The sequence below is a fragment of the Andrographis paniculata genome, unplaced genomic scaffold, assembly GCF_009805555.1.
Source record: "Andrographis paniculata isolate CXL003 unplaced genomic scaffold, ASM980555v1 Contig52END, whole genome shotgun sequence".
NCBI classification, from domain to species: Eukaryota; Viridiplantae; Streptophyta; class Magnoliopsida; order Lamiales; family Acanthaceae; genus Andrographis; species Andrographis paniculata.
This window is the reverse complement of record NW_026137587.1, coordinates 6,768,113-6,793,323: the sequence shown is the minus strand read 5'-3', so window position 1 is coordinate 6,793,323 and position 25,211 is coordinate 6,768,113. Positions and strand designations below refer to the sequence as shown.

Below are 25,211 nucleotides of genomic sequence, written 5' to 3'. Positions count from 1 at the left end.
TGCTGCTGCTACTGCTCGAATCCGCCGCCGCCGTTGTTCTTTTCGGAGCGCCGCCCGACTCCGGCGGCCAATGCGGCACGCACTTCCTGTACGTGACGTGCCTCTTGAATATTCGACACAGTGTCCAAATCTCCTGCGTTTTTAAAATTTGAAAATATAAATAAAATAAAAATAAAATGATGATCGGAGGAATATATAATAATGAGATTAAATTGAAGATACGGCTTGGTGAGGTGCGGCGGCGGCGGCGACGAGCGGCGGCGGTAGGCGGAACTCGTGCATCATCCAGTCGGTCTTGGTGCCTTTTCCGGCGGTTCCCCGGTAGTAGACGAGGGACTTCTTGAGGCCGATAATTGTGTCGTCGGCGGAAGAGTAAATGGGGCGGTCGATGCCGGTGGCCTTCCAGAAACCCGAACCCGAACCCGTGACCCTGTTGGGTCGGACGCTGTTCCGGTACTTCCTTCCTCTTTGGCAGAAGAAGTACCATTCCTTGTCCCCTTGATTGATGCTGCATTCTACACTCTCACCCCAATTAGTAACATATATTAGGGGCTCGTAGGGTTCGGATATTTGTAAATAATAAATACTCGAAACCGGAATCTTAATAGAATTTTCAATTGATCGAAAATATTTGCAAATAATTCAAATCGAACCTAAATTAAGAAAAAACATATTAAAAAATAATTAAGATTCTAATTAAATAAAAATATTTGCAAATACTTCAAATATTCGAACTAAAATCGAATCGAACCAAACAAATATCAAATATGCAGTATTTGTATACTAATCGAATTTGCTCAGTTAACCGAAAATTTAGTTCAGTTTGATGGTTCGATTCGGTTCTTTTGTCAACCCTTTACATACATATTTCTCTAGGCACGTAGTATTCAAGTTTATGTAAATTTACCATAGATACATTAATTCATTTTTATGACACTAGCTTATGCTATATGATGGTCAATATATAATATTGCTCGGCTACGATGTCCCATATTTGAAGTAAGTTATTAATAATAAATTGTGATGTTATTTTATTATTTTTTTATATGAATAATATTGTTGTATTTTATTTAAATAAAATTCAAACTGAAAAATTGTTTAACAACTGAAAATCACAATATTTTTATTTATTAAGTTCATTTTATTTTGTGAAAGAATATGATCTATGTTTAAATCATAGACAATCCAAATCCAGCGTTATTTATGTGAATCAATCCTTCATGATGTTCTAAATCACAAATCAACAAATCATCTATTTTATCTTAAATTCAAATTGAAAAACCCTAAAATAATAAAAGGATAAACTCCAAAACACCATATCCAGTTCAATTATTAGATTCAAAAAATAAAAGACAATCAATTCGAATAACTCTAAAAAAAAATTTAAAAAAATAGCACATACTTGGAAGATCCCATGGATCATGCTTGTAGATATCGGCTTGTTTTATAAGCTCGACACTAAAGTTTTTTTTCTCGACCTTTCTCTTAAGATAAAACCCGACGAGTTCTTCCTCGGTCGGATGGAATCTGAATCCGGGCATCGGAACATCCTCGGCCTCGTCGTCTTCGACTTCCCTAGACTTAGTGATTTTGGGTATATTTTCTACTTCCATGGCTTTGGAGAGGTAATATAATTCAGGACTATACTAAATACTAATTCTAGACTATAGATAGTCTTGTAATAAATAAATATTTTGATTATTGTGACTAAAAGGTTTGCCAGCTTTGAATCTAAGAACATTCTTAAATATACAAATTGATATATGAGGTGATGTCTGGACAAGTGTGGCCTGAGATAATTAATATATGCATATATATATATATATATATATTTTATAAGTGTTAATCAAAACGTATTCAACGAGTAGTGATTACAGATTTTTATGTTATAAAAAAACAGATATGTATAGAAAATTTGAATAGAAAAAGGGTATTGATGTGTTTGTTTACTCCCTCAGTCCCATAAATATAGTCTTAATTGGGTTGGACACGAGATTTAAGGAATATTGATATTATTTTGGTAGTTGGTAAAAAGTATTAGAGTAAAAAATAGTAGCAATTGTGTAATAGAAATGAAAAAATATGGATAGTTTTACGGTGATATAGTTATTTATGAAAATAAGACTATTATTTTGGGAGGGACAAAAATGGTAAACAAACACTATTGTATTTGGATGGAGGGAATATATTTTATGGCTGTTTTGAATTTTTAAAATGTTTAAATGTTATGATTTATATATAAATTAAATTTGTGTGTAATTTGTAACATTTTTAGTGGGAAATATTTTACACAACATATATTTGTTTTGCTTTGTTTATATGTTTAAATAGATATTTTTAAAAAGATTTATAGTACATGCATCAACAATAATTATTTTAAAAAATATCATATCAATTTTATTTTTGTTTGGAAAAATATAATTTTTTATTATTTTTAAAAAATTTCAAAATTAAAAAAATCTCTATCTAAACTAAGCCTAGTATTTTATTTGGTATATTATGCTTTTATTAATTTTATGAGATGATTTTTTGTATTTTTATTTCCATAATTCTTTATAAATCGCAATAAAAATACTCAAAATTATAAATACTAAAAAAATATGTTTCTATATTTCAAAACTTTCAAATTTTACTATTTAAATTTTGTGTTTTCTAAAAAAATTTTTTTTTTCTTATAAAATATTTCATCAAATATTATCTCAATATCAAATTTAAATCAATTCCAAGGAAACACTCAATACCATTTATTAAGAGTTTTTTCAAAATTTGTTGTTATATAATCCTTTCAATTTAATAAGATACTTACACATTTGATCAAATATTTATTGAACACAAAACCAAGGTAAATAAAGCCTAACATTTCAAATAAAACTTGCTAAGTAATAGTAATTTTGATTTAAATAATATTTTGATATAATATTTTATAGAAAAAAAATAGTATATTTTTATTAAAAATTATGTCAATTAAATAAAATTGGTTTCAATTTTAAATGATAAAAGAAATTTTAGTAAACATTTGAGATAGAGACATTTATTTATTGGGTAAATATGTTTATAGAGTGTGACTTGTTTTTAATATTGCGTGGCCAATGATGTTATTTAATCGGGTCAAGTCATGCATGTTGACTTCTTTGTTCTATAGGTGGGGTGGGTGGGTGTCCCCAAAGGGTCGCATGTCTTTATTAACTTTTTAATTGTTTTTCTTTTTTTTTTTTTTTTTTTTGAACAAGTCTTCAGTCATTTTTTCTTTTTAAAATGTAAATATATTTATCACTGTGATGTGGTTATGATTTCCTTAAGATTAGAAAAATATATATACACTGTCATATTGTGGAACGACACAAATGTGCAAATTCAGCCACGTTGCTGACGTGGACCGCAGCCATCCATTGAAGACAATTTATTATTATTATTATTATTATATTATTATTATTATTATTTATGATGTAAGATCCACAGTCGTAAAGTTGTGAGTAAATTTAGGGTGTGTTTGTTCGGATATTTGGATTTTGAGTTGAAATTTTTAAATAGTAAAAATTTTGAATTTGCATAGTTGTATAATGTGATATAAATAGGTGTTGATGTGATATTTTGAATGTAAAATTTATTTTTAATATAATATAAAAAATAAAAAATAGATGTTTAATTTGATATTTTTAGGAAAAAAATGAAATGAATAATAGATTGAAAATTCAATCCCCAAACAAACACACCCTTATAATGACACTTAATGATCTGCAAATCATCTTTAGCAAAATAATTTAAATGACACGAACAGATAAAATTCAGGGGTTTACAAAATAATATTATAATTTATTATTAATAATTTACTAATTTATCTGAACTAAATAACTATGTTCCGAATAAATGAGTCGTCTATTCAAAGAGAGAGAAAGGCCGTATTAGTCAAATGAGCAAGAAATAATTCAAAATAATTGGATAAACAATGATCACAAATGTAAACAGCCAAACAATGCCTAGTCAATTATGAACAACATATTTGACTTTCCATGTCCATCCATATCACATATATGTTTCATGAAATTTTAATTAATTTTGAAATCATGATATGTATTATTACTCCCTCCGATCCCAAAAAATTTGTCTTTGTTTTTTTATTTTTTTATTCTCAAAATAATTATCTTGTTTTCTTATTTGGTAACTATAGTCTTAACTCTATAACAAAATTATTTTTACTTTTTTAAATTACTCTTAATTATTGCTCTAACATACTATTTAAAATCCTTTAAAAAGTAAGGGCATTTTAGTGATTTACATTATACTTTATATTCACTTTCAATTAAATATTATTATTTATTAATTCTCGTGTCAACTCCCAATAAGACATTTCTTATGGGACGGAGGGAGTATTATATATATTTATATATAACGTGAGAATCCGTCGTCATTATTCGCCGAGTGCGCTTTGAGTAAATCTCAATTGAATCTAATAATTTGTAAACTAGGTTCAATAAAGCAAATTAGATTGAGCGAACTATATTTGGATATTTTAAATTTATTTGTTTACTGTTATTACATAAAATTAAGAAATATGGAATATATTATGTGTAATAAGTAGTGTGTAATAATGAATGGACTAAAATATCCTTAAAAATACTATATATTGTGAAATAATTAATATAATACTATTTAGGTGAATATACAAGTATTTTAGCAGATGAATATATTGATCCTAAACAACCAAAATGATAGAAATGAGTATTGTATACTTTATAATAATATTACGTAAACAAATTATGTTTAAACTATAAATATCATATTTATGAATTTAAAATAATATATATAATTGATTAAAAAAATACTTCATTCGTCACATAACAAAGTATCTATTTTTCTATTTTAGTCCGTCTCATAACAAAGTATTCATCTCTTTTTTTAAGTAACTGTATTTTTTACTTAACATTACAAATACTCTTACAACTTACAATATATTACACAAATATCATTACTTTTATATCACATATACTAATAAGGTTATTTTAGTCATTTCTACTTTATTCTTACTATATCTTAATATAATACTAATATTTCTAAAACTACGTGCAAAAAGCAAATGGATACTTAGTTTCGAGATGGGGGAATATAGCAATTAAAAAGCATGCCTGAGTCAAATTTACATGATTTAGTTGGACTATTTTTATCGATCAATTTTAAATAGAGGGGCAAACACATACCAAACAGACACCAAAAGCGATGTCATTTTATTACAAAATGTCATTTTCTCTGAAAAACGAATAATTTATATTCAAAATTGCCGTCAAATTTTGTACGAGTGTGTTTGATCGGAGGTTTGGAATTTTGTTTCAGTTTAAATAATAAAAATAAATAAATTTAAGTAATCGTACTATGTGATACCTTATTAAGAAACGAGGGAGTATTATTATTTTTTTATATAAAATATTATTTTCTTCGTCCCGCATTGGATGTTTGGATCAATGTAGACATGAGAATTTATGATAAGTATAATTAGTAGATAATTAAAAATGAATTAGTAAAAATAATTATCTTATAAAAATAATTATAGATTAAGATTAAGATAACTAATTAGTTTAATTAAAATTAAAAAAATTAAATTAAAAAGATTAAAATAAGATTAAAGTGTATAATCGTTTTTCAAAAAATGAAAGTGACATAGAATGTGGGACGGAATGTGACATGGTAGGTGGGACGGAGGGAGAGTATATCAAAATAATATTTATATCAAACTTTAAATTAAAATCAAACAAACTCAATAATTATGAATTTGCTTGGTTTTAGTTTTAGTTTTTATTTGAATTTGAATTTTTAGATTTAAATTATATTTTAATATGATATTTCATAATAATAATAATAATAATAATAATAATTCTATATTTTTTATTGTATATGTATGAGTAAATAATACTTCAACTATCTCATATCTTATATTCGTATTATCATTTTAATCGGTTTCACATTTTATCTCTCATCTTTTTAAAAATAATTAAACATTGTAATTACATTTTAAATTTCTTTAATTTAATTATTTATTAAAAAAATTAATTTAATTAATTAATTAATTTAATTTATATATATTAATTATATTTTTATTAATATATTTTTTAATTACTTATTAATTATTTGTCTTTTAATTTTCTATAATTACGGTGAAATGAGATATGAGGGAGAGAGTATTAATTTTGCTACAGTCAAAACCAAAAAAACATAAATAAAATAAAATAAAATAAAATAAAATAGAGAATAAATGCGAGTCAAAATTCCAGTCATCCAATTAAAGTTAAAATGGTAGGGTCATAGTCAATGGTCAACACACATGATTATTAATAAATAATGACTCTGATCCTCCAATGTTTTTAGATGAAATCATTTTAGTATGTAGTATAAAGAATTGTGTCAAAAATATAAAATATATTATTCAGATTGAATATTTAATTGTTTAACTTTTTGTAATGATGTTTTTATTTTTTTTAATGAATATTTGAAGTTTTTTTTTATATATATATTTTTGTTTAAAATTTTCATATTTTTTAATATTATTTCAAAAAATCGTAATTGAAATATGGTATTGAGTAAATAGAGCATATAAGTCACATTACTTTTAAATAATTATCAGTTATACTTTTCCATATGATATGTTCATTAGTCCCCTCTAAAACTAATGGTTAACTCTTAGGATAAATATTACTACATTTTAATAATAATTTGTGATATTTTTAATATGTAAACTAATGCAATAATATCAAAATAAATAGATATAAATTTGAAAGTATTTTAATGTGTAATGAGACCATATTTATTAAAAAAATAATTAATTTATTTTTAGATCATTGAAAATAACAAAACAAGTACCTTCAAAGTGAAAGTAGGAAGTGTGAATACATGTCGATATGTCATGCTGCCTTTGAAATTTATTTTTAACAAAACTTTACAAGATTTGAATTTATTTTTTTATATAAACATATATAATTAGGGTGCATTATTAAATATTAATATACGTTAAAAAAAAATACCTAATGTAAAAATATACAGTATATATATAATTCAAAAAATAATATGAAAGATTAAATAAGTTCAAAATAAGTTCTTACGTCTACAAAGAAAGTCAAAGATTTTACTAGTCAACATTGTAATCACAACCTCAAAATAATTATTTAGATGCATACATTATTAAGCATCATTACTTGGTTGTTTGATTATGTTTTGTATTTAAACAATAAATTTATATAATAATTTATAATATATATATATTTATAGAAAATATATTTGTGAGAATTTTAATATAAAAAAAAAAAACTTGGAACAAAAAAAAAAAAAAATCAAAGAAACAAAGCTAGTATACTTGGGTTATATAATTTTTCAATAGCAGTCGACAATTTTTTTCTTATTTTTTTAAAGAATACATCAAATATACTTTCTTTCATTACAATTATTATATAAAAATATATTTTATATTGAAAAGGTACTTATTTATATCATATTAAATTAAACATATATTTTTTATTCCAACAATTTACTAGTTTAAAAACTTAAAATTGCAGAAAACTTCTTAAAGGCAAATAAAATTTAAGCATAATCTTAGCCAATACAAAAATCAACTGGGCAATAAAATTTAAATAATACTATATTATATATTAATTAAAAAACGGTTGCATTCTAAGAATATATAATATTAAATGTTATATATCCTTAATTAAGCAAAATAAGGCATGGTGGATGCAAACCACTCTTCGTCTCCGTACATCATCATCTGCATTATATTCAACCAACACAACAATTAATTAACTTTAATTTATTTTGAATAATTAAGAAAAATACATATATAAATACTTGCTAATTTAATTAACAATAATATATATATATTACCTCGTTGTTGTTGTTGTTGTTGTTGTTGACGTGGTCGTAAAAGAAGGGATTAAGGACATTATTGTTGTTGTTATCAATGGTGTTATGGTTGTAAGAATTATGAATAATATTTGATGTGATGAAATGCATCTGAATCTGATCATCTTCAAATTGGCAATAAGAAGAAGACGATGAGGAGGGCGAAGGTAATTCGTTGTTTTTGGCAAATCTGCCTCGAATCCGGACCCGTTTATCTGCTAGGGTTTTCCGACAAGCATACTGCAATATATATATATATATAATTAATGTGAATTGTTAAATATTGAATTTATTTTAAAATTATACTATTGATGATTTATATAAAAATTATACAATATTTAGCTTGCAATACATGATTCAACTGAATTAAGCCAATTTTTTTATGATTTTTTTAGTATTAAAAATATTATTTTTTTATGTATTTATATATAATTTGTCCTTTTAAAACTATCTAAATTTTTATATAATTCTGTCATTATTATTTATTTAAATTTATTAGCTAAATATTAAATAAATTATAACATTTTGCCCCCCGGGATTTAGATGCAAGTTTCGTCACTGTATATATAAATAGGCATCAATTAATTGTTTATTAATTTAAGATATATAGGTAATTATTTTGGTAATTATTTATTAATAAATAAATAAAGAATGTAATTAATGAATTAATTAAAGGTGAAATTAGGTACCTTGATGGTCTTGTTGAAGTTTCTGTGGCTTCTTTTGTTCAAGTACCTCAGAATTTTGTTCTTCCTTTCTTGCCCCGAATATTTTCCAATTCTCACTTCTTCGTCCTTCTTCCCTACCTGCACCTTCTCCTCTACTTCTATGCCCTATTTATATATAAAATAAATAAATATTATTATTATTATTATTATTATTATTATTATAAAAATTAAATGTGATCGCCAAAAACATTAAGATAATTAATAAAAGTATATATATATATATATATATGTACCCAATTGTGGGGTGGTGTAGGGATGGTGCCAAGGTAGTTAAATTTGTGATCATCGTCACAATGATAATGATAATTGTAATAATATTGATCTGAAACATTCTGCAGATCATCGAATTCCGATGTCGTTGGCATCTTCTTCATCATAGTCGTCGTCGTCATGGCTTCAGACAATAGTGGCTCCACATTAGGCCACCCTGCCGACGACAAGTCATAACTCATGGTGTCGAACATGGCCGTGGTGTCGTAGTTAGGCATCCATGGGTGATCATCGGAGAATGTAAATGTAGGAATATTATTCTTGTAATAAGAATAATTGTTATAATCGGAATATTGGAGAAGGTGGTGGATTTGTTGGAATGGGATTGAAGCAGCCATTGATGAGCTAGCTAGCTAGCTCACTCGTTTCTTGATGATGGAATGAAATGAAATGAATTGAATTGAATTGAATTGTGTTTCTAATAGTGTGTATATACATATATATATATATATATATGTGTGTGTGTGTGTTGTTGGGGGGTGGGGGGGTGGGGGTTGTATTGTGGTGAAACATATCTGAACAAGAAGATATAACCACAACATTTCAGTATTTGGTTCCTATAAAAAAAAATAATAATAAATCAGTATTTGGCATCAATTTTAATTCAAGGAAATTAGAGAATTATACACTAAGATTGTTTAAAAATAATAATATTTATTTATTTTGAAATATTAATTTACCAATTATATGGGTTGTGTGAGATATCATATATTCGGCTTTCAAACATATTAATAATAATATAAATTTAATTAACATATATATATATTAAGCATGCATGTAAAGACAAGTATACAAAGATACACTATTGTCGTCCCTTATAAAAATTATGCCTCTGTTTACTTATATTTTCAATACTGTTTTAGCACCATTCATTAATTTTATTTTTTTAATATATATCACATGTATTGAACATATATTTTTCACTTTAAATATTACATAAAAATTTGATTTTTTTTTTTTTCAAAATAACATTTCAATACTCAAACACATATATTTTATGTCTAGTAAGAGATAATTAACACATATATTTTATGTCTAGTAAGAGATAATTTGATAGTATGAAGGTGGACTTGTGACTGTAGGTTGTGGATTTAATTCCCGAAAATTTAAAAATATATGTAATGGCACCAATATTTATGTAGGCATACACAAAAAGGGTTGGATGAAATTTACAAGTTGATATATATACATATGGATGGAATAGAATGTACCAATCAATATATTATAGATAGATTATATGGTGGGTGGCCCCTGTTGAATGAATGCCTTTTTATATTTTTTAGTGTTTTGATTTTTAACACATGTTACATTATATATATATATATATATGTAATAAAATATTATATCGTTGTATTACGAGGATTAGATAATCATTTAGAAGATATATATTCTTTGGATTGAAACAGATTGATCATTGAGAATATGCCAAGTTGCATGCATAAATATATATATTATATCACATTATATTAAAAGATTGAGTTAGCTGATCATTCACCTAATAAAAGTATAATTAATTAATGTATTAAGGTTGTCGATATCCTAAATACGATCGACGACTAGATAAAACTGCATATATATATATATATATATGGAGAGAGAGAGAGAGAGAGAGAGAGAGAGAGAGAGAGAGAGAGAGAGAGAGAGAGAGAGAGAGAGGGGGGGAGGGAGGGAGCTAGAGAATGCTTTCTTCGTTTTGAGAAACCGGAAAGCAGAAAGATAAATAATAATAATAATAATAATAATAATAATAATAATAATAATAATAATAATATAAAGTGACTTTAATTACAAAGAGTCATGTGCCACTATTCTCTAACTGTTTAAAGCTGTCGGCTTTTTTTCAGCTTCTTCTACTCGTGTGTAATAACCTATCTACATTCAAAAATTATATATAAAGTGTCTGTGTATGTGTATATATATATATAGATTATAGAGAGGGGTGGGGGAAGATCATTAATATTTCGCATGCACATATAGTTATTATAGTGGTTAATATATATGTATACATATGATTCTTGTGTGGATGAGATAGTGTTGGTCAAAGGTGGAAGATATATATGATAGATATGATTATATGCAAATTTTTACTATAAAGCAACATAACATGCATGATCATATCTGGAAAAGGGATTCCATTGTATTCATCTATTGATTCATATTTATATTTATATATATTATGAGATGATTCCATATTTATGTCTCCAACTGTTAATAATATTAAAAATGAAATCAAATTAAATGACATTTTCTTTATCCAACTAGAAAAGGTGACATACGGAATAAAATATATTGTGATCTCATTGCATGCAAACTTCTAAACCACTTCTCACGTTCTCTCTCTAAATCTATTATGCACTTAGCTATATTTAAGTCCTTCACAAAACAATCTATATAATTATTTATTTAATAAACAATAAATAAAAGACGATATTATTATTATTTTTAATGAATATGATTATGAACAAAAGATAACGTTACAATACATATTGTCCATAATTTAATATTTCTTAAAATTATTAAAACATGAACCTTAGCTTCAACCAAATTCATATGTTATTTAACTAATTTTTATAAATAATTTACAATTTGTTTCTTAAAGTTATACTCCATTTTTTCTCGTCCTATCAAATAAGTATTAGAATATAAAATCAAATTAAATAATAACATTGGAATTTGTTCTATTGTGAGAGTGACAATTTTCCGCAAAAAGACACGCACAAGAAAGCTTTTTTGGCGTAGAACAGAATAATATAAAGAAAAAGAGTGTGTCGTATCGATAGCTGTCAAAAGTTTCTTTACTTCGATTTAATTTATGGATCTCTTTACTCTAATCATTTAGTTAAGAAGAAAATTAAATTTACATAATCATGATGCCTAATGTTAAATGTATTAAAAGAATAAAATAAAAAATATAGGCAATCCTTGTCCAAAAACTCCTATGGAAAATATCTCGTACTTCTGCAATTTTTATTTTATATGGCAAAAGTAAAACAAAGCAAAATAACAAAATAAAATTGGCATTATGAAATTTATCAAAAATCTAGAAGGTAATCAATCAAGTTCAACTTGGCAACTAACCAATTCAAATGTAGTCACAATCCCAAAAGAAAACAGTATCCTGACTGAAATGAAATGCTATGCATGTGAACTGAAATATGATTCTTCTGTGAGATAATCTCCAAACCCCAATAATAATAAATTTTCACAAATTTTCAATTTCAAATCTGCTAATGTTGGGGGAGGGGAGGGGGGGCATGGCATCTCAGCCCTTCATGAACACTTAGGGGCACAGAATTCACAAATCCCTTTTTCTTAACTTGATCTGTTAGTACAAACACAGATCTTTCTCCATCTTCATTTGTCACCCCTTTCATCTACAAACATTATTCTTTCATTTTGAGATCTATATCTATATGATCATTCGAATTTTTTTTCATTCCTGTGGGAGATCGACTTCTCTCTGTGTCTGCCTATCTGTGGTTAAAACAATACTGCTACTTTCAAGAAAAGAATCAGGAAAGAAAGACATGATAGATACTTGTCCTAACAACATTTTTTGGGCCAACCCTAATCAACGACTAAAGATTAGAGCCATAGATCACTATAGTACTTCGAGTTTTGTATAGAATTACTATCGCATGCTTAGATTCTCTACATAGGATGACTTAGTAGCTAACAATCAATCGATCGTAAGTCTGAGTGCTAAAATATACATATGGAATTAAAAACATAGAAACCATACCTAATGTAAAAGGCCCATTGATGAGATTATCCTCAGACTCGACTATCAGCTCACTTTCGCCTTAACAAAGTGCTGCAAGTTAGGTCACCATGTAGTTTACATAATAAGAAAGTAAGTGTATAGCTCTTGCAAGGACAAACATTAACCATATAACCCAACCTAACAAATTCGTCAGCATATGAGCAACAAATGAATTCAAAGCATATTCATGAAGGTAAAGGTAGATGAATACAGTGTTAAAACTGAGTGTAATAACAACATATTTACCTCGACACCATGACCTAGGAAAGATAATGATGTGCAAAAATACCCTGTATGTGCCGCCAATCTGGTCTAAAACATCTGAATTATGCCACATGTAGAATAAAAGAACAAAATGTGAAAATCTATATGCAGAGAGTGATGCAAGGAAAACACATCCAAATGACGCGCTATGTTCGGCACTGCTTTGCAATGAACTTGCACAGGCACAGGCAAGACATCATCATGGAACTTAACCGCTAGTAAGCTTCGTCGTGAGATTTTTAAATCCAGTGTCCCCTTGGCATCGAGAAGCCCTATTAGCTTCTCTTGTTTCGGTTGCAATGGCTTTCAGATTCCAATAAGTACATTATAGCAAAGATCCAAGCAGGAGATTGAATGACACAATCCTTTCTGTCAAGAGCTTTGAACACTTTAAAAGTGTTCACAAAGCTGCTTGAGGTCTTCACAGCTATGCCACATTTTGGACATTATTTTACAGCCCTCACACCAACAGTTTTGACACGAAAACGGTACTGAGGTTGAGAGCCCACATCGTCATCATCGTCACTGTCATCTTCTTCCTCACTAGAGTCATCTTCAACACTGTTCCACCTTGAGTAATCAAGTTGAGAATGCCCCTTTGGTTTCGGAATTTTCTGCCATCCAGAGGACTGCTGATCAGTTTGCAGTCTGCCTTTATCTTGCGCGGGAGAGATGGTTTCGGATTCATTTTGTTCATTTTCTTCTGGTGCTGTATCAATTTCCGTTCCATACTCTTCTGTATCTACCTCATCTTGTTCACCTTCCAAATCATCATTGTTATCATCTATGTATTCATTCTCTTCATCAAACTCCGCATCATCTTCAGGTATTGTAGCAAGTGACTTTCCTTGAACAAAAGTATACCACACTTATTGCAAAAGCATAAGGATCATCCAGGGCATCAAATAGAATTACCAATTTCCAAAATATATCAAACTATGATCATGCAAAGCCAATATGAAATTAATACTATAAAAACTCCCCTTAAAGCATGCAAAATCTCTAGATAATTTTATATAGATTTTTTATCTCATGAGATATTGAGATTGTTTTAACCTAAACGTCTAAAATATTTTAACAAATAATATAATCATGCTTACAAACATAGTGAGTAAAAATATGTGAAAGTGGAGTGTGTACCAACTGCGTCTTGAGACGGGCATGGAGATTTCTATAAACTTCTGAAGTTGGGTTTAACTCAATAAGCCGGTTCACGTCGAAAAGTGCACAGTGGTACTCCTTGAGAGTGACCAGCGTCTGGGCCCGCAACATCAGAGCTCCAGTATGGTTGTAATCAAGCTCCAGAACTGAGGTGCATTCCTCCGCAGCCTGCAATGGTTGAAATATGGCAACTGAATTAAATTACAACCCATGATAAATGAATTATTGCCTCTTCGACGAGGCTGCATAATCTTAAGAAACTGTGTCTGCGATTGTAACTAGCAAGTTATAGAGCAACCACTCTACTGAAAGTGACTTTCATTTCCGTTAAGTTCAAGGAAAAAAATATAGCAGTAGCTCCACTCAAATTCAAGTCTTCAAAATACAATGATGAAACCTTGTTAATATTTTTGGCATAAATCCGAACATAATTCTCACTATTTACAGCAAGGGAATTCTAGAGCATCTACAACTTTTCCTCGGTTAGAAAAGTTCATGTTAATTTGAAAATTTTTCAACAAGTGGAATCAGAGTTGCTGAAAATTCAAGGTAATTTCAACCTACAATTATTTCAATTTATTATTTTATCATTGCTCTCAAGTTTATCCAGGCCAGATGCAGAAGATCAATCCAAAACGCCCATATCACAACGCTTAACTAAAAATAACTGGAGAACAGAAATGGAACCACCAAGCAGTTCAAAATATTGGCGAGGACCGAACCTTCTGGAAATCGTGAAGTTTGAGGTAGCACGCAGCACGATTGCTGTGCAGAGCGATCTTCGGCGGGTTGGTCTTCGCCACAGAAAGCGCCTCCGAGTAATAATTCAGCGCTTCGGCGTACCTCCCGTCCCTGTACAATTGGTGCGCCCTCTCGATCTTATTCATCGTCGGAGACCCCGATGCCATCTCCGATGGAGAAAATCTCTCAACCAACACGAAAATCCTCGCTAGCCTCGATTAAGTCAAACCAAAATTGACAACCGACACCAAATCCACGCGGAATCAGCGGGAAAACTGAATCCCCCAGAGCGGAATCAGCTAGCGAAGAATAAAACACAATCGAAAGATTACATAATTCAGAAACGGAATCGATGTTCGGAACACGAAACGAAAACGAATTAATTGGCGTGCAAGAAATTGAAGATCGAAGGATTGCCAGAGGAGGAAGTACCTAGACGAAGACAGCGCAGGAGCGGGAGAGCGATGGCACGGGCTCCGCATGGGACCTCCATCGCTATTGTTCAAATAATTCACGTCTAAAAGTACCCCATAAATATTTGGGCTCGGCCCAATTATGTGCCTTAACATACTTAAATGGGCTAAACATGGCCCACCTATTATTTTTTTTACATACAACCCTAAGCCCAGCACTCGGCCTACTGCTGCCATTATTAATTTATTATTAATTAAGGTTAAAACTTAATCTCAAATTTCGACCGTTGCAAATTTTGAAATTTCACATCCGACCGTTGGATACAAAAACCCGCTCCACGTTCACCCTTTATATGCAATTTCTATTTTGTACCCCCCAATACTTCTTCCAATTTCCATGGCAGATCCGACCTCCGCCGAGAATTCCAAACCGCCGTCGTCAGCAATAATGGAATCAAAGCCGCCGCCGCCGCACCCGCTCCACCAGATCGCGGAGGCGCCGACGCATCGCCTCCTGCTAAAGCAGTGGCTGAAGGAGGAGGAGCTCATCCTCAACCGGATCTCGCTCAAGGAAACGCAGATCGATTCCACTCGTAAGGAAATAACTCAGCTCTACTGCCTCTTCTTCCTCTTCCACTCCACCGCTCTCCTCCTCCTCTTCAACGCCGCCACCGCGCGCGGCGCCGCCGCCAATTTCTGCCGGAGATCGTGGATTCCGTCGCTCTGCTCTCTGGTCTGCTCGCTAGGGTTCATATGGGCGATCCGTTACAAAAACGACGTCGAATGCCACCTGGAGAAGCTTCTAGAACGGGAGGAGGAGGATTCTGCGCTGCTGGGGAAGTGCGTGGAGGAGCTGAGGAAGAAAGGCGTGGAGTTCGATTTGATGAAGGAGGTCGACGCCCTGAGAAGGGCTAAGAGCCTCCGGGTGGGGTCGAACCCGGTTCGGAAATGGTCCGGCCGGGACTTCGTTACCCTCTTTTTCTTCTCCGTCTCCTGCTTGGTGTTGGGCCTCACCAGGGTTATTTTGTGCAGTTAGTTCACTTTGCGCTGATCCTATATTTATTAATACTGCAGAATTCTTTGTTCTGCTTTTTGTGAAACCACATGTTCCAATAAAGGCAATCTATCTGCTCATTTTATATATACATATATACATATGATTTCTTACCTGCCTTCACCAATGATCTGATGAAGTATGGGCTTAGTAGGATCTAGATCTGTAGGGGGGTGTTGTGTTGGATTTGTGTTGCTCTCGATATAGCTAATTTCGGCGTTCGATGTCGAGCTGTCTGCATTCGATGACATGAACGTCGTCGTGTCGTTGAACTTCCAATCGGTTAGATACCCCGGCCGGGTGGTGACAGAAGCCACCTCGATGTCGCCGGAGAGCATAGCCACAACTCGGGACATTGCAGGGCGCAGGGCCGGGGATGCCTGCGTGCATAGGAGAGCTACGCCGATGATCCTCGTCGCTTCATCCGAGTTGTATTCGTGCAGCGAAGGGTCGACCAGATCGAGTACCCGGTTGTTCTCTTGAAGGTGCCATGCCTGAAAAACGACACCAGGATATACGTCATTTGAACAAACCGAATCGAAACAGATCAGAATCGATTTGAATCATGCGCACCCATTCGAGGAGGTACATCATGTCGTCTTGCAAGCTCGAGTTAGAATTCGGCCTTCCGCTGATGATCTCGAGGGCCACGACTCCGAAGCTGAATGTGTCGGCCTTCTCTGTAAGATGGCCGCGCATAGCGTATTCCGGCGCGAGATATCCACTGCAAAACAACTCTATTGATTAGTTACAAAAAGAAATGTAGGGGTGTGATGAAACCTTAAATCTTGTTGATATCCTTACATTGTCCCGGCAACTCGGGTGCTTATATGTGTCTTCTTGTCGTCGTACAATTTCGCCAATCCAAAATCCGAGATCTTAGGAGTGAGCTCGGAATCGAGCAGAATGTTGCTCGCCTTCACATCTCTGTGCACAATTCGAAGCCTCGACTCCTCGTGGAGATAAGCGAGGCCCCTGGCGACGCCCAAGCATATGTCGTAGCGCTTTCCCCAGTCGAGAAACAGCGGTCTGCTACCTGCTCGATCAAATCAAACGATGTAAGAACCATACAAACAAAACGAGGATCAGGATCAGAGAACTCTCAGTTTTTTTTTCACTTACCAGTTTCGAACAATAGTTTGTCGAGACTCTTGTTCTCGAGAAACTCGTAAACGAGCAATCGTTGATCTCCCTCGATGCAGCAACCGTATAGTTTGACAAGGTTACGGTGTTGCACAGCCGAAATAGTCGCGATCTCAGCGACGAACTGGCTCTTTCCTTGATGAGAAGCCACAGACAGCTGCTTAACTGCAATTGCTCTTCCATCTCCAAGCTTTCCCTGTCAGTGAAAACAGACATCAAACATGCTTCCTATTTCATACATAGACAGCAATGGATATGAAATTATTACTACATTCTTTTTTACCTTGTAAACAGGCCCAAATCCACCCTCTCCAAGTTTATTACCAGGATCAAAGTCATCTGTCGCAGCTCTAAGCTCAGCGTAACTGAACGTGTAGGGTCGAGCATCAATACCCAATAGCTCTGTAAAATTTGATTCCACAGACAAGAACATAAGTATAAGCTAAAACTAAACATTTGAAATTGGATGAAAGATATTTACCTTCATCCTCAAAGTCTTTCTGCTTCTTCCTCCTGCGGAGAACAAAAAACAGTGCAATTACACAAAGAAAAGCTGCGGCAGCAACGCCAACAACAATCCCTACAATCAGGCCAGTCCGATTTGAATTTCCTCCCGGAGGATTGTTCGAAACAGTCGGAGTAAAATCTGAACAAAAAAAAAAAACATGTGAATCAATCAAAATATCATGCCATTGGAGAGAAAAAAGCAAAAGAAGCATCGATTTTTCTTGTCTAAACATACCTGCCGGCGCAGCGCTTATGGCCGAAATAAGAGGACCGTATGTACCTTGAGCCGGCACACAACAAGTCCCTTTCCCGGCCCAAAACAGATGCACGTCGATATGATTTTGCAGCACCTGAGCTCTGTATTGCCTCACAACACCTCGTAAAGAGCCCCCAGCTTCTCTGGTTATGTCGAAATCTTTCGCCACCAGAAGTCCCTGAACCTCATTACAGTTTAGTTCACATGTAAGAAAAGAACATGTATAGAATACATTTCTGACAGAGGTTAAGGTTATAGGTTTTGGCAGCCACCTGGACATAAATGTCAAAAACACGGCGGCCAACGCTCCTCCATGTCCTTGTTCCTACGATTACTGACTCTGCAAACTGGAGGGTCACAGTGTAATTACCGTTCTCCAATCCTAAGCCGTAATATCTCAACGATCCAGGCGAAGTTCGAGCAGTTTGGAAGAGCTCCGAGTCGAGAGTGTTTGTAAATTGCGAAGAGGTGAAGGTTGTGTATCTTGGATTGTTGTTGTCTCCAAGCAGACCAACATTGCTAACTGCCCATCTGCCTGTGCCAGTCATGTAATGAGTTGCTGGACCGAGTGTCTCATTGTCCCATTCGTATACGACTTGATCCGATGATGTGATCTGTGGCCCGCCGCATTTAACCGCAAAGCTCGAATCTGCAGGTCATCATCCAGAAAGAATCCTGTCAAGTTCATAAATACTGACAGCAGCTGTTGTAGTGTTTCAGACAAGAATGCAATCGCCTTTTAGCTTCCTTGTCTGAAAACATGGTTTCGAAAAGGTTGTAACAGAATGGTGGCTTACAAATAGGCGATCCTCGGTTGCAAGGAAAGTTCCTTTGGAGACAATTCAATCCAGAAGGCAAAGAACTGAAAACAGTAAAAAGATTAGTGTTGATCCAAAGGAAGCTAAGAATGTACAAATTATGTCAAAACTTACCTGCCGTTAGAGTTGTCGATGGTGAAGTTGTTGGAAACCAAATTACTACACCAAAAACATCGATCATAAAAATAAAAAATGGCAAATGTTAGAAAGTAAATAGGACAAAATACGTTTCAAAACAAATTAAGAATGTAGAAAGATTAAGGATTGTATGATGTATACATTTGTAAGTTTGGCTGGCTAAGCCAAGAGGGAAAGCTTCCTGATAATTCATTGTATGATAAGTCTCTAAAAGCAAATAATAGAACGTTAGTTGCATTCGAAGGGCATTGAAACACCTTAATTTTCGATAAAAAATATTCATGGAAAATAAGGATCGTTCTCTCAAATCTTCGTAAATAAATCACAATGGAATCAAAGCAACTCACATAGTTCGGAGAGAAGGACTCTTTTGGGATGGCAGTGAACCATTTAGCTTGTTAGTACCGAGAAACCTGAAAGTCAAAGAATGGAAAATGTTTATATTATTTGTTTTTCTTAGACATAAATTCTCAAATCATAGGTAGTTTTTGTGTATTACAAGTGAGTGAGAGAACTGAGATTGAAAAGTGGATCAGGAAGTGTTCCTGTCAAGTTGTTGAAGCTCAAATCCCTGAAACAAAACTTATAAGCGTTCGAATGATTTATAAAAGATTTTATCCTTTTAAACTGTGAATACTTACAGGAGTGTCATATTCTGAAATGTGCCGAAATACTGAGGAATGGTCCCGGAAATATTATTGTTTTGTAAAACTCTGCAAAACAGGTATTCAGTTACCTTAAGCTTTGCTAATCAGAAAGGTGTGTTGTGTTGTGTTGTTCATTTCCTTACAAGGTAGAAAGAGAAGCCATATTTCGTAGGAAGTCCAGTGAAGTGCTGCTCCCATTGGATAGCCCACTTATTCTCCTAAACAAATCATTTTCGATGAAAAGACTGGATTAGATTCTGCAAAGGATTGAAAAAATAAATGAAAGACAAAAGAATCTTGTCACTTACAAGTCTGTAAGAGAGGTTAGATTGGAAAAAGATTGTGGTATTGGACCTTGAAATGAGTTTCCTTCAAGCCTCCTGTAAATGCATATTGAGAAAGGAAATGATATATTAAGAAGAAGATGAATCTAAACTATAAACTATAAATGGTTTGTGTTTTTCTTACAGCTGTACAAGGCTTGTCCAATTTCCAATAAACTCAGGTATCTGTCCTGAGAGTTCATTGTCTGAAGCCCATCTGAAATCACAAAATGGTTAATTTGATGAAATTAAAGGAAATGATCTATATATATATATATATAACTCAATGCCCTTACACTTTCTCTAATCTCTGTAGACCAGCAAATGTATCAGGTATGGGACCGCTGACTCCAGCGCTATCGAAGTATCTGCCACGATGAAAAGAAAATCTCTAATCTTCCACAGGCAGTTGGCTTTGTCTGTAAACAACATCAAATGAATGAAAGGTGCATCGTTTCTTACATTTGAGTTAATCTCGATAGGTTCCCTAGCTCGGACGGTAAAGGCCCAGTGAAATTGTTTGTGCCAAATGCCCTGAATGTATAAACCAATTATTACATGGATAACACTGAATTTCCAATTTCCTAAAATCACTTGTTGTGTGCAACTTCAATAAACTTTCTATGGAGGAGAGATTATCATGAATGCAAGCTAAACAACTCACAATGATAGTAGACCATTCAGCATTCCAAGCTCTCTGGGAACCTCCCCTGATAGTGCATTAATCCCAATTGTCCTAAAATCATTAAACCACACACAAAAAACAGAAACATGGTTAATGTCTGTTCTGGGCAGCAAAACAGGTAGTATCAAAAGTAATAAAGAACCATACAAGTACTGCATTCGAGTAAGACGTCCAATGGATGCAGGAAATGGACCTGTCAGATAATTCTGCCCCAAATTTCTGAAACAAACAAAACCAGAAGAACTTCAAATTATTATTACTATGTAGGTCAAAACAATTACACTGCAGTCTACACAGAAAGCCTACGTACAAATTCTCAAGAAACGTGAGATTCCAAAGCTCGTCTGGAAGTGGCCCGGAAACGTCAAGTGCATAAACCCTCCTGTAAGAGAATTAATTACAAAAGAGGATAAATACATAATGCTTCATGACCAGCAGATCCCTTACAACATGTAAAATATTTGATTTGATGAGTTATTACAGAGCAGTGATGTGGCAAATGGTGCTGCTATTGAAGTTGCAGCTGCATTTGATGCCCGGATTGATAATGTCGATTGGAGTTAAAGAATCGATGGCGACGCCGCTGCATAATTCCCCGCTAATGTTCCATGTGTCTAAGGCCTGAATGCCCCATCGTGCAAACATGGCGTTCAAAGCTCTTTCTGTATTTCAAATTGGAATATATAAGTTGGATTTGTTTTTATTGCAATCCAAATCAGTTTCTTCACTGTGAAAACATTTCAATGGAAGAATTTTTTAAAATATAAATTACTAAATTTAATAAATAAAAATACTAGATAATTTAAATTTGTTCAACATAGTTAATAATAATAATAATAATACTTATATCTAGTAAGAAGAGCATTTGTTTGTTTATAGATTTTGAATATTGGTTATTAAATGAATAATGATTTCTTCCTTACGAAGGGAAGGAGGTAGTATAATAAATATAAAAATATAATAAAAAAAATATGCTCTCTCCATCTAATTTGGTAGATATAATAGTGTAAATGCTAAATTGGTATTTTTGATAGTTCAAAATACTTTCAATTTATCTAAATATTTTTTTTTCAAAATTAACTTTATACAAATTTATTAAAATATAAAATCAAATTTGTTTGTATTTTTTAACTTCTACTTGTTTTTTAAACCGGCTAAGTATAATAAATAATAAGACACGAAACACCCTTGAAAACTACAGGAGTACCTTGTTATTCATTGATGTTGTAAATTGGAAGTGACCAAATCCCTAATTTTTCGTTAAAAAAATTCAACCACAAATCCAAACTAACCGTAGCCTTCTAAAAGCATTTAAAAGGATCAGAGGTTCATCATCAAACGGAGAAGATTAATAGCCAAGACAGTTGTTAATCTCTTCTGTTGGATCTATCAATTTCAGATTTACTCGCGTAAACAATCAACACCGTTTACAAACATTTCTAAAACTACCAACACATCGTCAGTCCAAAAAACCAGCAACAAAAACGAAAACGTTGAGAGATCAATCAATCAATCAAGTGCGAAATTCAATCCAGAAACAAAAATTAAGAAATCGCACCTTCAGCAGGATCTATGGTGGCATTAACGGTTCTGTTCTGAGCTCGAGCGACATCGATTGCGAATCCAAAAGCTAACGAAAACCACAGGATCAGCCATCGCCGTGGAGGTGCCATCGCAATATCAAGTTGCTATACTCACCGAAGAGATGAAATTGTTTTCGGTAGAAAGGAAAGGAAGCGCCAATTTGAAGGATGATAGAGAGAAGGACCGAGCAACAGCGGCGGCAGGAGATGGACATGAAAGTTGTTGATATAGTCATTGGCGCGTAATGACGAAAGATATGAGGTCAGAGACATACGGTACGAAATATCTTAATATAATACTAGTACTGTTCAGTGGAGAAGTTTCAAAATTGGGAGCAGCGCGCCTATGCGAGTGGACCACTATCTATCTATATATGGTATGTTTGATTTTTTTTATTTTTTTTTCCTGGGACACTAAAAAAATAATAATAAAATTTTAATATAAATTTAGATAAATAAAAAAATAAAAATATTACAAGAAAAATTATTAAAAATAATAATAATAATAATAATAATAATTAAAATATAGAAAAAATAATAATAATTTCATATTATATATTAGAATATAAATAATAAAATTATAAATAAATTATGAATAATTTTAACTGACAATAAATATATATATATATACTATAATTTTTTGGAATGGAAAGTATATTTATTTTTTTATTAAATTTTTACATAATTTATTTATAATAAAAAATTTAATTATTTAAAATTTTATTACTTTTATTTTAAAGAATTATAATTTATTTACTTTTTATTTATTTCAAGTGCATATTAAAAATATTTTTTTTTAACTTACGGAGTCAATCAAACAAATACTCCCTCCGTCTATTTAGAAGAGTTATATTTACTTTTGGTGCGGTGTTACAGAAATAATAGTATTTTAATTATAGTGAGTAGTGAGTGTAATAACATTTTTGTCCTTACTTTTTTGTGTAAAAGTAACGATGTGATGTAAAGTAAAGGTATTTGTGGAAAAAAATAGGGTATTTAATGAAATATAAACTTTGTAATTGGACGTCCCAAAATATAAACATGTAAACTTTGTAAGCGGACGGAGGGAGTATAAATTTTGTGGATGAGATGAGTATTTTTAAAAAAATAAAAGACAAATTTAATTACTCCCTCCGTTCCATAACAAAATATCCATTTTATCATTCTAGTCCGTCTCATAACAAAGTATTCATTTTTTTTAGGAACTGTATTATATACTTAATATTATAAATACCTTTACAACTTACAATATATTACACAAATGTCATTACCTTTATATCACACATACTAATAAGGTATTTTAGTCATTTTTACTTTATTCCTACTACATCCTAATATAATATTAATATTTCTAAAATTATATGCAAAAAGCAAATGAATATTTAATTATAAAACATGAGTATTACTTTTTTTAAAACTATATTTAAAATTATATTAAAATATTGTATTAACATATAATTATTGGAATTTAATTTTCCTTTTTTTTAACTCAAAGTCAAAGCCACCAAATTAACCCACCCCGTATAATCAACCATTATAATATTTTAAATATATATACATCCAATTTAAGAATTAGAAATATACATATATATATATATATATATTGAGAGAGAGAGAGAGGCACGTTCTCTTTATATTCAATTTGAGTTTTGAAATTAAATATGAAAAAATAAAAAATATTTTATAGTCTCTCATTTCCATAATAAAGTATTTATTTTTTCATTTTAATCCGTCTCATAACAAAGTATCTATTTATTTTTTTATTAATTATACTATCTATCTAACATTAGAAATATTCTTACAACTTACAATATATTACACAAATGTCATTATCTTTATATCACACATACTAATAATGTTATTTTAGTCATTTTTACTTTATTCCTATTACATATAATACTAATATTTTTAAAATTACGTGCAAAAAATAAGTTGATACTTACTTATGGAATGAGGGGAATATAATATTTTTTAAAAAAATTACTCCAAATAAACATTATCAAAAGTTTTACTAGATAATTGTTACGTACGAAATTTAGAATTAGGTTAAAAGCCCAAGGTAAAACGAGGAATGGGCCTGGCAATAGGGTTGATTGAACTGGCTGAAGGACACCGTGAGGAAATCAAGGAAAATAAATTTATTTATTTATTTCTAAGAAAAATTCAGGACGGACGGTCTTCAGGTCGGGAGGTCCGTAAGACGGAAAGACCTCAAGTCGGAAGGTCTTCAGGTCGAGAGGTCCGCAAGACGGAAAGACCTCAAGTCGGAAGGTCTTCAGGTCGGGAGGCCCTCAAGATGAAAGACCTCAAGTCGGACGGTCTTCAGGTCGGGAGATCCGCAAGACGGAAAGACCTCAAGTCGGAAGGTCTTCCGGTCGGGAGGTCCGCAAGACGGAAAGACCTCAAGTCGGAAGGTTTTCAGGTCGGGAGGTCCGCAAGACGGAAAGACGATGAGTCGGAAGGTTTTCAAGTCGGGAGGTCCTCGAGACGGAAAGTCGTTGAGATGGGATATCCGCAGGTCGGGTAAACTGTAGGTCGGATAGAAGGAGGAGTCGGACAAACACGGAGGCCTTTGATCAAAGACAGGGGGCGGTTGATATGGAGGTCGGCCCAAGTGGGGTCGGGCGAAGAAGTAGGTCGGACGAAGGACGAAGTCGGGCCAAAAGAGCGGAAGGTCTGTGGTCGGCTCAAGGAGTGAAATATAGGGAATTTTGGTCTGCTGGGGACACGTGTCAGCATAAGAAAGGTTGGAAGACGGTTGAGAAGGAGACGTTGTAACCGTTCGGGTGACGGTTTTCAGTACGGTTTCCCAGGGAATATTTAAGGATTTGGATCA

General features: G+C 32.3%; 5 protein-coding genes across 5 annotated transcripts; 1 reads left to right on the top strand and 4 right to left on the bottom strand.

Moving 5' to 3' along the window:
- Positions 1–139: 139 nt before the first annotated feature.
- LOC127254509 (transcription factor JUNGBRUNNEN 1-like) lies at positions 140–1,763 on the bottom strand. The gene is made up of 2 exons (XM_051279640.1): positions 1,403–1,763; positions 140–515 (listed from the first exon to the last, which is right to left on the bottom strand). The coding sequence occupies exons 1-2, from the start codon at positions 1,611–1,613 to the stop codon at positions 208–210; spliced, it is 519 nt and encodes a 172-aa protein (XP_051135597.1). The 5' UTR covers positions 1,614–1,763; the 3' UTR covers positions 140–207.
- Positions 1,764–7,592: 5,829 nt separating this feature from the next.
- LOC127254861 (uncharacterized) lies at positions 7,593–9,279 on the bottom strand. The gene is made up of 4 exons (XM_051280185.1): positions 8,843–9,279; positions 8,571–8,714; positions 7,864–8,121; positions 7,593–7,747 (listed from the first exon to the last, which is right to left on the bottom strand). The coding sequence occupies exons 1-4, from the start codon at positions 9,215–9,217 to the stop codon at positions 7,691–7,693; spliced, it is 834 nt and encodes a 277-aa protein (XP_051136142.1). The 5' UTR covers positions 9,218–9,279; the 3' UTR covers positions 7,593–7,690.
- Positions 9,280–12,811: 3,532 nt separating this feature from the next.
- LOC127254208 (uncharacterized) lies at positions 12,812–15,363 on the bottom strand. The gene is made up of 4 exons (XM_051279179.1): positions 15,241–15,363; positions 14,790–15,107; positions 14,047–14,235; positions 12,812–13,748 (listed from the first exon to the last, which is right to left on the bottom strand). The coding sequence occupies exons 2-4, from the start codon at positions 14,973–14,975 to the stop codon at positions 13,353–13,355; spliced, it is 771 nt and encodes a 256-aa protein (XP_051135136.1). The 5' UTR covers positions 14,976–15,107; positions 15,241–15,363; the 3' UTR covers positions 12,812–13,352.
- A 243-nt stretch (positions 15,364–15,606) lies between these two features.
- Positions 15,607–16,257, top strand: LOC127254209 (uncharacterized). Its single transcript, XM_051279180.1, has one exon. The coding sequence runs from the start codon at positions 15,619–15,621 to the stop codon at positions 16,255–16,257; it is 639 nt and encodes a 212-aa protein (XP_051135137.1). The 5' UTR covers positions 15,607–15,618.
- Positions 16,258–16,385: 128 nt separating this feature from the next.
- On the bottom strand, positions 16,386–22,611 carry LOC127254207 (probable LRR receptor-like serine/threonine-protein kinase At1g56140). Its single transcript, XM_051279178.1, has 25 exons — positions 22,491–22,611; positions 22,351–22,422; positions 21,274–21,454; positions 21,103–21,174; positions 20,940–21,011; positions 20,772–20,843; positions 20,570–20,641; positions 20,404–20,475; positions 20,253–20,324; positions 20,093–20,164; positions 19,928–20,002; positions 19,779–19,850; positions 19,637–19,708; positions 19,485–19,550; positions 19,279–19,344; positions 19,114–19,158; positions 18,979–19,043; positions 18,454–18,830; positions 18,161–18,359; positions 17,900–18,064; positions 17,702–17,820; positions 17,398–17,614; positions 17,080–17,311; positions 16,849–16,999; positions 16,386–16,769 (listed from the first exon to the last, which is right to left on the bottom strand). The coding sequence occupies exons 1-25, from the start codon at positions 22,609–22,611 to the stop codon at positions 16,386–16,388; spliced, it is 3,183 nt and encodes a 1,060-aa protein (XP_051135135.1).
- Between the last annotated feature and the right edge of the window lie 2,600 nt (positions 22,612–25,211).

Bases quoted from the DNA above. Each gene is read 5' to 3' on its own strand.
- LOC127254509 (XM_051279640.1), bottom strand. From the start codon at position 1,613: ATGGAAGTAGAAAATATACCCAAAATCACTAAGTCTAGGGAAGTCGAA. The intron at 516-1,402 runs GTATGTGCTATT...GTGAGAGTGTAG, and splicing joins TGATCCATGGGATCTTCCAA to AATGCAGCATCAATCAAGGG.
- LOC127254861 (XM_051280185.1), bottom strand. From the start codon at position 9,217: ATGGCTGCTTCAATCCCATTCCAACAAATCCACCACCTTCTCCAATAT. The intron at 8,715-8,842 runs GTACATATATAT...ATATATAAATAG, and splicing joins CTACACCACCCCACAATTGG to GGCATAGAAGTAGAGGAGAA. The intron at 8,122-8,570 runs GTACCTAATTTC...TATATATTGCAG, and splicing joins ACTTCAACAAGACCATCAAG to TATGCTTGTCGGAAAACCCT.
- LOC127254208 (XM_051279179.1), bottom strand. From the start codon at position 14,975: ATGGCATCGGGGTCTCCGACGATGAATAAGATCGAGAGGGCGCACCAA. The intron at 14,236-14,789 runs GTTCGGTCCTCG...CAACCATTGCAG, and splicing joins AACTTCACGATTTCCAGAAG to GCTGCGGAGGAATGCACCTC. The intron at 13,749-14,046 runs GTACACACTCCA...GTTCAAGGAAAG, and splicing joins CCCGTCTCAAGACGCAGTTG to TCACTTGCTACAATACCTGA.
- LOC127254209 (XM_051279180.1), top strand. From the start codon at position 15,619: ATGGCAGATCCGACCTCCGCCGAGAATTCCAAACCGCCGTCGTCAGCA.
- LOC127254207 (XM_051279178.1), bottom strand. From the start codon at position 22,611: ATGACTATATCAACAACTTTCATGTCCATCTCCTGCCGCCGCTGTTGC. The intron at 20,642-20,771 runs GTGAGTTGTTTA...TTATACATTCAG, and splicing joins CTGAATGGTCTACTATCATT to GGCATTTGGCACAAACAATT. The intron at 17,312-17,397 runs GTAAGTGAAAAA...TTGATCGAGCAG, and splicing joins CAAACTATTGTTCGAAACTG to GTAGCAGACCGCTGTTTCTC.